We start from the raw sequence: 13,479 nt of genomic DNA, 5'->3' as shown, positions 1-13,479 counted from the left end.
GAGTGGAGGAAAGCCAGCCCCACTGCCGCGTCACATCAGCTCCTGTCCACGCTGGTGCCTTCAAAACACGGAGAAATGCCAAGCTTCCTCAAAATTCCCGTCCCTCTACTTTGGCTCGTAGCTGTCGCTTTAATCCGGAGATGGTAAGGGGTTTAAATAAGATTTAATTCTTCGTTAAACTGTCGCTGGTTATGCGACGGCAGCGATCGCGGAGGTTTTTGACTTGTGAAGCTAGCCTGGTGAGCTAATCCGGGCTAGCTGCGTTTACGCACCGGAGACGCGCCCGCGTCAGGCTGATGCAAATAGGTGTGAATGAATACCTGCTTCAAAACTAACGCCACACGCGTGGAGCTCCGTTTAAACACGAATATTGTAATAAAAATAAAGATAATTAATACAATAAGGGAAAATGTATGCAAGTGTTATTAAAATGTCGAATGAGCGCGTCACGAACTATTGCTTTCGTCTATGGATGTTGGAAAAGTTCACAAGTGTTGTCAGCTTCTGATTCAACTAAAACAAGATATGTTTTTCAAAGATAAACAGTTTAAGTACTGTATAGCTGTGACGTCATGCTGGTAAAATCCCTAGTTCAAAAAAATTGGGATAATCTGTATTAAAAAAAAAAGTGATAATTTCTCAGCCCTTCACATTTAGTTCAACTGCATACAGTACAAAAGGGCAAAATTACATCTCATAATTGATTTTTGTAAATGCATGATTATTCAGAGTTTTGTTCCAGCAACATGTCTCAAAAAAAAAAAAACCTACAACAGGGGAATTTATTGAATGCCACAAAGCAGCTGATTGGCTCATTAATTAGGTTAATTAGTTATAGTTATTAGTTATTAGTTATAGGTTATAGTATCATAGAAATGTAGTAAACGTCAAATTCAGAATGAATATTTATATAAATCAAAAAAGTGTCATCAGTTTGAACTCTAAATATCCTGTGTTTGTGTTGTATTCATTTGCGGATGTCATCTGAAACATATTTGGCCGTAGATTTCTCTGTTTGTGAAAAGAACCTTGTAGTGTATTTGTGGTACTCATTGAAAAACTATTCAATATCTGGATTGTAAGATACTGAACCTGTGCAACAGCTTTTAAGATGCTAATTCGTTGGGGAAAGGTTTGATGATCATTATGGGATGTCCTGAAAACTGTGATTGATTGTTTCATTTGCTCAAACAATTCAACTTAGCAAACAAACGACAACTACGTACAAAAAAAAAGCACATTCAGAGAAATGTTTGCACATTTTATTTTCCAAACATAATTAAGATGTTTGATCTATGCAAATAAATTATTCAATCCAGATCAATGATCTCCTTTGAAAATATGACTGGCATCCTGTATTGTCTTCCTCCATCTCAAGGTGTTGCCTCCGGTTGCTGTAATTACAGGTGGGATCGTCATCGCCGATGCTAGCAGGGAGCCTGTTATGGCAGACAGGTATGCATTATAAAGTTTTTACACCGATTTCTGTGTGTGTGTGTGTGTGTGTGTGTGTGTGTGTGTGTGTGTGTGTGTGTGTGTGTGTGTGTGTGTGTGTGTATATATATATATATATATACATACAGTATACATGTATAGCATATATATAGTAATTTAATTAATTTAATATTAAAGAATATTAATTTAGCATATACGGAGTATTAATCACACCAAGATGTTGGATTCATATCTCATGTTTTATTAAACTACAAAAGTAGCTCTTTTTCTATACAGCAAACGTGACCTGTTCAGATGTAATTTTTTTTAATCTACTATCGACTGTAATTTATTTTATAAAGTACCAATCCTTTTCTCAAGTGAAATGATTCCTGACACCATCAGATCTTTCCAACTATTGATGAAAATGAAGTTAAAATGCTGCTCAATTTGGAATAGCACCAATAACACCACATGGGGTGTTTCTGTAAGTGTGTTTAATGGGTAATTACCCGCTATTAAATTACACACTACACTGGTACACTGGCTAAAATGTTCTGTTTCTGGAGCAGCAAGTTTGACTTAAAATTTATGATCCATTCCATCTGCTGCATGATAAGACCAGTCTTTTTTTTTTATTAAAAAAAGCATTGAATTTAGAAACATCTGGAAATTGTGTCTGTAACTCAAAATACAGATACAGTTTGAGTGGAAGAATGAGGGAATGCTCTTAGATGGATTGCAGGTCCCTGACCAATGGAAGAAGACCACAGCACAGCTTTATATCGAGGAAACTGTTTGCTGTGGAGTGGGTTTTGTGCCAAACCTTAAAATCTAGAATAAGTCACAGGACTTACATTTACATTGCTTCAAGGGTTTCTCTAGCCTCTTCTTGCCTTAGGCGATGATTACATCCTGCAAAGCGGTGATGTATTGTAATTGTCAGTGTTTGTGTGTTCGTCTGTCCGTCCACCAAATATCTTCACAACCGTTGCAGATAGAAAGATGAAACAAAAAGCAAATTACTCGGGCAGCAAAGAGGATGAAAATGAGATGATGACCTTGACCTTGACAAAAGGTCAAAGTCAAATTTCAACTTTTGTACATTTGTTTGCACATATCTCAGAAAACCGGATAAGATAGAAAGACGAAACAAAAGGCGTTATATTCAGGGAGGCATTATAATCAGGTTATATTCAGGGGATGAAAATTAATTCACAACTTTGACCTTGAAAAAACTAGGTCAAGGTCAAATTTCCACTTTCATACCTTTTTAGTTTACACATCTCGGAAACCTGATGAGATATAATCACAAAACATAAACATTTTCAGGAAGCCAGAGGCACAAAAATGTGATGATTTTGCAGGATGTTGAAGTGTCTGACTGCCTTTTTTTTACCTTATATCTTATATAAATAAGGACATTTGTGACTTTTTAGAAGATCAGCAACATTTATTGAAATAGTTCCTCATGTTTATACATAAACACACAAAAGTAGTAACTTGAATCTCAATGGTGCCATATGTTAAATATAAATTAGAATTATATCAATGGTGCTTAATGAGATTGAAATATCAAAGTATTTAACCAAGAGATTACTATAGTCTTACTGTAAAGTGCAACTCACAATGGTCACTTAACTGAATGGGCAATTCAGAAACGTGACAGTTGTACAAGAAATGTTTTCCCCAGGCATAGATTTAAAAAGTGAATATGTAACTCAACTAAGAGGCTTTACAGTCAGCGAAGCCTTGCCTACATTCATATACTTTCTTGAAGTCACTCATATCACTGAGTCTGCTAAATATGCATAGACAATGAGTAAAGTACAGTCTGTGTCAAAAGGTCCAATGTTTCCCCCCAAAATCTATAGAGATGGAAAATCACTCAGTAGTTGAGTTTGGAGAGGATGGAATTGCAGCCTGTGTTGTTATTAGAGCTACACCTTTAGTGCTGCTTGAAGTCGAGTGTGTTACAGGCTTGTTTTCTTGAGGTGCGATGCATAGAGTGCCGTGCATTGGTCCTTTTTTTTCGCCGTTTTATGTTTCCCCTTCAAAGGTGTCAGGGAAAGCAGTGGTTCGATACAGGGTGATAATGGACTTTTAATGTTGGAATATGACATGTCTTGGTAAGTATTTAAAGACATAAAGTCAGTCGTATCCTCAATTTTAGGCTTAATTTTATCGCTGGAAAAATATCCTCCATATAGCGTTTCATTTTTTATGTCAGGCACCCCTGGAAAATCGCTGTCTTCTTTTTTGATGGTGTCTTGTTTGTCGTCTTCACTCAGGTGTGCTGAATATTTAGATGATGTTATGAATTTGTCGTAGTCATATGCCTCCTCATTTGTCTCCTGGTGTTTTTTCTCATGACTTCTCTTGGTGGCAAGGTAGAGAAAACGCTGGGGACAAAAAGAGCAACGGTACTTCTTCTCTGGGTTGGGGCTCCGGGGTGTGTTATCAAAGCAAGAGCCATTTTCCATGCAGCTTTTGCAGATGTAGTCACCGCCACTTGGTGCCTCACCGGGAGGACCCTGTTTACCACAGGTCCGACAGAAACACGGGTGAGAACCGATGACATGAGCTCTCAGTCCGGTCTCCGTGATGAAAGAGCTGTCACAAATGTCACAGTTGTAGGCGGCCCTTGGGCTGGAGTTCCTGGTGAGACTGCGTTTCACTTCTCCGCTACCACCTGAGATGCTCTCGTCTATCGTCCAACAAATTTTATCTGGGTGGCCCTCGCTGGCAGACGTTCTATCTGCAGAAGTTTCAGGATGATGGTGAAACATGGACTTTCTGTGTTTGAATCGTAGCTTTTTCCTCTTCTTCTTTGCTTTGTAAGAGTAGTAAGGGCGCCAAAGCATGTCAGCTGTGTCACAGTCGTTTGGATCATCGCACGCCTCCGGCTCTTTGGCGGCGATGGCTTCCGGTCTGAGGCGGAGTCTGGGGCTCTCTGAGTTTTCCCTTTTTGGGGAACTTTGAACTGGGGTTTCCTCCTCGCTCAGTTTTCTTACCCTCCTTTTCTTTCTGGGGAAGAGCTTAGATCCTTTTATTTGACGGCAAATGATTGCTTCATTACCAATTTTCACCGTTATTTGACAGAGCGGCATGGTTGCACCATCCACAGATGGGCCTGGGCATGCCGGTTTGGCGATATATGTTTCGGTCTTTGCTCTTTTCACCTTGTCACGCGCTAAATTCTCAGTGCTTGATTGAAGTATCTCCTTTGTCATATCCTCGACTCTTTTTGCAGAAGCTGACAGCTCACCTAACTTTTTAAAAGTGTTCAAAGAGTTTAAGAACGGCACATTAGAACCCGTGTGTTCAGAGTTACTTAATACTGGAGGGTCGTCTTTGTATTCGACTGCAGAAGAGTCTCTATCAGGATGTAAAGAAAAGTTACAGTCATGGTTTACAAAGGGTAAATCTGTATCATCACTTCCATTCCGGTTGCCCTTCTGGATGTTCAATTCACCGTCGATGCTTTGGTCGCCATCTTGGTCGCGTGGCTTGTCAAAGCTGATGCGAGGCATGACGGGCGCCACCATCTTTGTCGTTGCCATGAATGTCAGAGGGAATGAAGCGCCGTCAGCGTGGCTGATCAGACCGTTTTCGTCTGGGAATTGAGGGTTGCCCTCTTGCGAACTGTGGTCACCTCTTTCAACACCTTCCGAGTACGTTTGACTGTACGTCTTGTATCGTCTCTTCCTAAACTTCATTGGTAAAAGTCTGTACAGTTTGATTGGATAAAAGCTGGTCTCAGATTTTTTCTTCACTGTTACGCTGGGATCAATGCCATGAAAAGCCTTCTGATGGTTCTTTAAGATATAATATGTCATGAAAGCCTTTAGGCAGAAAATGCATTGATAGCGGCGCTCACCTGTGTGCCAGATTTCATGCTTTGTACGGTACTCTGCCAAGGCAAACACTTTGTTACAGTAATGACAGGGGTAGGCCCTCTGCCAGGAATGTACATTCTCGTGGCGCTTCAGACTGGATAGGGTGACATAGACCCGTTTGCACACACTGCAGTTGTATCGCCTCTGACTGCCACCTAGCCTTACTGCCCTCCTATCCTGTAACGGCGCCGGTTTGTCCGCTTGAAGTGGCTCTGGGATGTAAGGGGTGGAGAGATCATCAGAATGGATCTGCGTCTCCATACTCTCCTTGTTGGGATCAACATCTAGATGGACGTCCACCTCTTTGGTTGAGATGCCATTTGCATCTAGTTTGAGTGGGTGTCTTGCAGCTTTTGGGCAGACTTGCTCGTGGTTACGCAGCCTTTTGAGGTGTATGAACCTTCTGTCACAAAATTTACAAAACAACGGGCTGACAAAACATTTTTTATGTATCTCTGAGTGAATGGTGAGAAGTGCTTTATTTGTGAATATCTCCGGACAGCGGTCACATCTGTGGATGGAAATGCTGTCCTCTGTTTGAGAGTAAAGGGTTGGCAGTCCTATCTCCATTTGAACACTGTCAGTGGCTGTCGGTAGTCTTGAGTCGATTATTCTGTCTGTTTCTGCTTCGGACAAAAGTGGAGGTGGGGTCGTGACTGCAAAAGGTGTGACAGAAGCATCATCAGGGGACGTGGGGGTTATTGCATTTGGTTTATCTGTATTAGGATCGGTTGGGGAGGGAAACATACTTTTACCTAAGCTCCCTCTCAGCCTGTGGCGCTTTTTAAGAGGCCCAGTGTTCCTGTACATAAGATGCTTTGGCTGCAATATTAAAGGTTTACAGACATTTTTGTTGTCCCAATGACTGTCGTCTTTGCCTTCGGTGGATTTGTTTACAGCATACGAGTGCTCTGAAAGGGCTTGGGTTGTTTCATTGCTCCCATTGAGACAAGATGTTGTGGGGCAGCTTGACGGGAGCTGTCCCACATCTGGCGACTGCGTCTCCCTATTGCTTTGAACCAGAGGAGTGAAAAGATTGTCGTCGGGACACACTTCAGTCATAGAAAAAGCGTTTGTGATTCGAGGTCCTTTTGCACTATCTATCTCCTCAAGTCTAGGAGCTTCCTTCTTAGATTTCTTACATAGTGGGGCTGTGCTGGGTTCTGTAGACTTTACAAACACTTCCTGCCTTTCTTGTTCAGCCAACTTCTCTAGATAAGGAATTCCAAGTCTTTTTCCAGCTGCCAGTATCCCTCCCGTGTCCTCTGCACCAGGTGAAATCACCTTCGAACAGTAGATAAAGTTGAGGATACTGGCAAACACCTCCGACTTGAGGTCCATCAGCTCCAGCACTTGGCTGGAGGCTGGCATCTCGGGGGTCGTCAGAGCATTCCTGAAATACCCACTGCAGGCCGCTAGGATGTTCTTGTGGGCTCGAAACTTCACGTCCTCCACCACAATGGTGACATCACAGAAGAGGCCCTGTGAGCGCTGCTCATTGAGTTTGCTTAGCACAGTGTGAGGGTGAGTGCTATCCATCAGGTTCTGAGTGCATGGGGTCACCACAGTCATCTAAAAAAGAGAAACGAGAAAAAACTGAGACACAAGTGTCACAAAATCACACTAATGTTGTCAAAACCATGCCTACAATCACAAGTGTTCTCTTTTTTTAACACTAGATGGCGGTAATATATCGACAGATGAGAAAAACAGTCTGATCAACAGTTGTGGCGAGTTAAGCCATCATGATTGTTTCATTTAAAAGTACTCAACATTAAGTGTAATCCTCATGTTATGGATCAGACAGGCTCGCCCCTTTATTTTTATGAAGATCTCATTTATGGAATACCGTGATCACAGTACATTTGATTTGATAGTCAAGTACAGTGATGGGAAGGTGTGAATAAATCACTGCGCTATTGGCGCATGTTTTTTTGAGTAGTGGTGTTATGTTTTAAACCTTACAGCTCTCAAAGTACATTGAAGGGCATATCGATGCTACAGTCCACTGTGAGTTACACTAGAAGACATCAGGTGAAATTCTTTTGTGCAACGACTAAGGAATACAAAAACTCGGAATGTCCCATATTTTAGTTGTAATGTGAAGGTTGTGATTTAAAATGTGCTGGATCTAATCAATTATATTACATCAAAGTCTTTTTTTTTGTTTGCATTTTAGTGAATGCAGTAATGAGAATTTTCATTAAACATGTCACAATTCCTTCAGTCGATGATTTTTATTTTGTTTTATTTGTTATTTGCGCTAGTCGTCCTGACATTTTTGGTCATCTCAAGGATGTTAACGTGAAGTTGACATGCAGACTTCACACTTTCTTACACCAATGACCCATGTGTTTGCCTCTTGACTTCTGTCTGTCAGCGGTCAAGAAGCATCCCTCCATTTAACCCACACATTGTTAATCAGCTCTAACAAGTGGGACAGCTAGGTAACGCCAAAGTGCTGTGGGAAATAAACCCATTGACATTTCTGGTTGTTCCACAGACACAGACTGCTGCCTTGTTTGCTCATGCAGAACACTTTCCGGTCAGAGGAGGAATGACATCACTTTTGTTCTGTATCACACCAGCATTTTGTGACTCAGTCTGATTTTAACAGTGAACTCCAAAAGATCTGTAATCTGTGACCCTTTTGATCAATTTCACGGGCATTCGTTCTCCCTTTGAAAGGGGATGTATCACTCAGTGTGATTGTGTAATGGTGGGCTATTGAATTCGGAGTCAGGGTGATCTGAGACTGCAGTGAGTCATAGTGAATCAGGGCTCCTGCATTACAGTTTAATTATACACATCAAGCTCAGAGAAGAATTAGTTCTCAATACTATAGTTGGTTTTTTATTGTCACAGTCAAACAGTGTGTAATTTAAAATTAACTGTCTGTCCTCTTGTGATACTTTTAGTATCCACTTGCTTGAAGGCATGTATGATGATAAAACATAATATCATGTTATGTTACATCATCTGTACTCTAATTTGATCTAATTTTATTTTGCCTTTCGCTTATTTTTCTCCTGGGCGTTATGCTTTATTGCTTTATTTGTAAATTTGTTCATCTCCATTATTTTATAGGTAACAGATTTGTGGTATTTTTGTTCACACAAGTATTATTTAGCTAATTTCCCGCTCGTATCATTTTATATTAGTGTTTTCACTCGTTTCCATTTTTCTGTTCATGCAACAAATACAATATGGCCGCTGCTCTCCTCAGCCTCACAGGCTGCTGAAAACACGGCCAGCCTCCTGCCTTCTCTCTCAGACAGGCCTCTGTTGTCATAGTAACATGATATGGCGCAGCACTTATTGGGATTCAGCTGGATGACAAGTGACTGTATTAGCCGTCCGGGTATCCGGTGCCCTCTTTCCCACAAACATCCTCCCCTTTCGGAGAACCTGCAACACACATCAGTCTGCAGAATTATCGAGGTTTGCCTTTGTCTCTGCTGGAATATACTTTGTGTGTGTGTGTGTGTGTGTGTGTGTGTGTGTGTGTGTGTGTGTTGTGTCTTTGTCTACAACAAAAAAGCTACCCATAGGAATTTCTGATCTGATAACAGCAAGTGATGTGCCTCTGCCTCCACACTAAAGCCTTCATTTACGCCGTTCGCAGTACAGTTTTATATTTTTCACAGGCCATTTTTCTTAACCAATTTAATTTTTCAAAATTTATACCAATTGTTTTGGTTTACTGCCACCTCATTCTGAGCGGAAATTTCGAATTTGTCTTCATCGCTCATGGTTTTGCCACACCCAACCTTACTTTACCTTCAAAGCTTGTGTGAAATTAGTTTTCACGGCTCGACCTTTAAAATAGATTTTTCCACGTACTAAACCACAAACCGAGAAAATGACAGTGTAGCATGCAGAGAGTCTTGTCAAACAAAGAGTGAAACGTCAAAGTAAAAGCCACTTCACGCACCTCTACAAAGCATACTTCCGCAAAATAAAGGTTTATAAATTGAGGGAAGCCATGCAAAACGTACCTTAGTAAATCAGAGAAAATGATGCAGGACGAACCGGAAAAAGTGCTGTGGGTTATCCCTTTTCAACAGCCATTAATATACCCAACTATACTTAGAAAACAGTTTTGTGAGAGCAAGGCGAAAATAGTTTTTTTCTACGTTGGTCGCTGAACAGTCGCGTTGTCAGAAGCAAACCTTGTTCTGACGTCTTTCTTCCTCTCCCTCCCTTTCTGTGTGCAGATGACTCCAGCTACAACGTCCTTGGCTTCAATCCATGCAGCCCAGGTCCTGGACTAGTCTTCCTCTGATTCTGACTCCTCTGTCCCTCTTCTGTCCTGCTACAGCTGTAGGCATATCTCACCGCCTCTTCCATTTCTACAGCATATAGCTAAACCTGGAGTATGGGTCTGCCTGTCTGCTAGCTGGGCGACTGAGGCGTTCGCTCTGGAGCCACAGAGCGGCAAGCAGCAACTTTTATTAAGCATGTCAGGGATTGTAGGGGAGAGCGGAGAGATGCTGGGTGCTACATCACACACCAGCCCTGCACTCAATGCCACAGCAGGAGAAAACGCTCAGCTGAATTGCTGGTAGTAGCATAGAGCGAGGCGGGCAACAAATATAATATTAAATCTCTCCAGCGTCTCCTTGCATCGACGTTAACCGGGGGTGAAAGACGCCTTTTTGCATGAAACAAAATTATCTACAGCCCTCAAAGAATCAAAGTGCACCTTGAAGGAATAACGCCACGCCATCTGCTCCCTCCATGTTCACCCAGACTCTGTACGTGAAGCAAGCATATTACCCCAAAGCCCTCCGTCCGCGCTTACGCAGTCGCTGTGGTTAGGTAATGCAGAACGTAGAGAGGCGATGGCAGCGACTTATCGTGCATCGCATCAGTCCCAGGTCAGGTGTTTTGTTGATGCTTTCTCTCACAATCACGTCGAGCGTGCAGACTGAATGTAAGGCTGATGTGGAAAAGAGAGTCCTCCTCTCACCAGGGGCTCTCGCTATACCTATGTAGAGGCTGCTGATTGATGCAAAAAGCAGCAGATGCATTCAGCACTGCAGACGAGGGGGAGGGGAGGAAGCTGAACCCGACATGGCACTGTGAGCCTCTCGCTAGCCTCTTGAAGACGGAAGCAGCTCTTTTACTTACACAACTCAAGGTAGTCATATGACTGTGCAGGTTTGCTCATGCTGGCTGAAAACCCACATCAAACTAGTTTTAGTGTTTTTTTTTATATGCGGCTGGATGTGAAGGATAGAGTAGCAGGTGTCATCATATCATTATGCATGCGCTCCCTCAAATCCCCAAAGAAAGGAAATGTGCAAATGAAGACGTGTTTGTGAATTTGCCTCTTGAAATACACTTAATGATCACCCTACGCTGTTCCGTCTTGTCCTTTTCTGTATTCAGTATCACATTGCTGGTTTCGTTAATGCACGGTTAGCCACAGTCTGTCGTCTATTTTTGGTGCTGACAGCAAGACCTACTTAAACGGGGAGCCCAATGTTCAGCCTGGTGTATCAGCATGTTAGGTTGTTAAAGCACCGCCACAACGGACCGCACTGGTGCGAACGAAAAACCAAAGAGGAGTTTATGTTCTAAGTAAGGAGGCAGATGGGGTGTCTGCGCATAAACTGTTTCATTAAAGCCAGAAAATACATCTCAGAGTCTGACTGGAGCTAAAGTGGAATAAATACGCAGCAAGCACCACAACTGTAAGACTCCTGTTGGTCAGATTTAGTCCTTCTCCTGTTCACAGTAAAGACACAAGTCATTGAATTCACCCTCGCTTCACGCGGACATTATATTTGACAGTGTTATCATCACTGATTTAATCATTTGAACATTTTTATTTGAAGGTTTATTTTCTTGTAACTTCACTGACCTCAAATTTTTGACTATATCTATGTCTGTCTAACTCTGTCTAACTTGCAGTGAGATCAAACAACCTACTGTAGACTAAAGACGTCATCAGTTTCTTCTAGTGTTTCCAAGAATAAAATGATCATTGATTTATATTTGTATTTAGAATATACATTTTTTAAGGCTGTGTGTTGACTGAAATAATTTTTTGGTAAATAAAATTTTATTTAACCTAAATTTTACTAATTTATCTGCTGTACTTTTTAAATACCCAGATCATCCTTAAAATTTTCACTTATCAACAGTCCAGGGTGTTGAAAAGCATCATTTATGTTAAGCTTCGGGAAAATCTCCAACTCGAACTCAAGATAAATTCGAAATCAAAACTACAAATGGAAAAATACACCGCCACACGACGAGAGTGTGGATTCTGCTCCATCGTGGATCATGCTAAGTTTTATTTGCAAGCAGAACCTTGTCGCCCACATCAGATATCACAGCTTGAGTGTGTTTAAAACCACAGGACAGAATATACAGGCCTCTGTGCCTCTGATGCTCAGTAAGCTCAGCCGCGGCCTACAGAGACGCTGATCAGCAGGGAGATGCAGAAAATAGTACAAGGCTGAGTAGGCCTCATCCTCATTCGCAAAGCATTCGTACTCTTAGCATACAAACACACTCACCCCTGGTAGCACTTGTATCGCTGCCGTAATAAGCACTCATATCATAAGTTGCCTACCAAATGGCTTCTGTGCGGAAGGTCCTGCTGGGTCTGTCTCTGCCACTTCTGTTGACTCTCTGCTGTTTGTTTGAAAGGAGGAATGAAGAGAGGCTGCCCCGGCTGACGTCCTCCCTTTTGGCCTCGATTAGGCCTTTACCATCTTCTTTTTTTTCTCTGCTGTCTGGATTTTGCCTGGCAGGTTCTGGCAGAGGTTCCTTGTTCCTACTGTGGAGTCAGCTGCGTCACTTTCGCTGCATCACTGACCCACAAAGAGAAGCTGAGAAGGAGGGGTGGCGTGGTGAATGATTGGTGGCAAGGGATAAGCAGAAAACAAGCACCAGTGCTTTAGATTGCTCCAGCAAACTAATGGATGAGGCTTCCGCTCTGCCTCAGCTGGGGCCGAGTTTTCTGCTGTGGTATTCAGGAAGTGGGTCGGGAGACAGATCCTTTATTGTTACGCAATGAGTATTTTTCTTCCTAGACCAGACTCAGCTGAGAAGGTGGAATTCAGTGTTCAGTGACTAATAATAGGCCGTGGTGCCTGCCAGTCAGGGCTGTATGTGGTCATGTCAGAATGTTGTAACACCCAGCTATCATCTAGGAGGATGAATATTTCATATAATGCAACTGTTTGGGGTTTTTTTGTACGTAAAATCTAAACATTTGGCATGTGTTTGAAAGCACCACACTCTCCTTGTCCTCTAACAGAGGACAGTAGAATGACTTGTTTGTTTTTCCATTATTCCTCTGTGACAAGAAGAAACAGGAACTTACTTTATAATCTAGCTGCTTTTTGTATTGTATTGTATCATATGTTGTCACCTCTCCACTAAAGTACCTGTTTTGAAACAAAGAAAAAAAAAGACAATGCATACCTTTGTCATGTGTTACTCTATCTTGCTTGTGCAGGTTTCAGGTGAGGCCTCATTGGTGTAGCAGATGCCCTTACAGATGTATTTGTACAGGGTTTCAGTCCAGAATACGTGGTGTACTCCTTAGGCCTGGATATGGTAACCAGTATTACACTTGTTTTGCACACGGTACCCAAGGGTTTATTTGCTTGATCCTCCTCCTCCTAGCTTCTAGTTTCCATTGCCTGGTTGCTCCCTCTGCTGGTGGAAAGAATAAAGACTGCCCTGTTTCAGGTCCATCTCAGAGCACAGGATGTACAGTATCTGAAAAATGTGTTCAAGTAGAGCATTAACCCATAAATGATTTCAGTACTGTTCCAGTCGCTTACTTATTTTGTTTTAATTCTTTAAAAAAAATTGCACCCGTTTATCATTCAGGAATGTGCCATTAAATACTGTATTATATAGTATAATTTAATTAAGTAGTAATAACACATTATATATTATAGGAACATACACAACTGACAATTGATAGCACCTATCATTGAATATTGGCAATAATGGAGCAAAATCAGAACCCAAAGAAGATTCACTGGCTTTATTAATGATTCAAAAGTTTATTTTGAACATTTAAATAAAAGGTTTGAAATAAAATAACAGCAAAAGTATAAGATTAAATGAAATGAGTAATCAACAGTAAACAATTTATATAAAGAAAAGCTGTAGA

The 13,479-nt window shown here is 41.5% G+C and overlaps 1 protein-coding gene and 1 long non-coding RNA gene across 2 annotated transcripts; one reads left to right on the top strand and one right to left on the bottom strand.

Annotated features, from left to right (window-relative positions):
* The first annotated feature begins 5 nt into the window (after window positions 1-5).
* Window positions 6-12,733, top strand: LOC137596262 (uncharacterized). The gene is made up of 3 exons (XR_011035519.1): window positions 6-143; window positions 1,379-1,455; window positions 9,551-12,733. It is a non-coding gene; the product is annotated as an uncharacterized lncRNA (long non-coding RNA).
* Window positions 1,315-12,993, bottom strand: zbtb38 (zinc finger and BTB domain containing 38). The gene is given in 4 exon segments (XM_068316596.1): window positions 1,315-1,439; window positions 2,292-3,457; window positions 3,459-6,905; window positions 12,777-12,993. Coding segments are annotated over 3 exon segments (3,531 nt in total). The 5' UTR covers window positions 12,786-12,993; the 3' UTR covers window positions 1,315-1,439; window positions 2,292-3,382.
* Window positions 12,994-13,479: the final 486 nt, after the last annotated feature.

This window comes from Antennarius striatus, chromosome 6 (assembly GCF_040054535.1).
Source record: "Antennarius striatus isolate MH-2024 chromosome 6, ASM4005453v1, whole genome shotgun sequence".
NCBI classification, from domain to species: domain Eukaryota; kingdom Metazoa; phylum Chordata; class Actinopteri; order Lophiiformes; family Antennariidae; genus Antennarius; species Antennarius striatus.
This window is presented reverse-complemented; position numbering and strand designations above follow the sequence as displayed.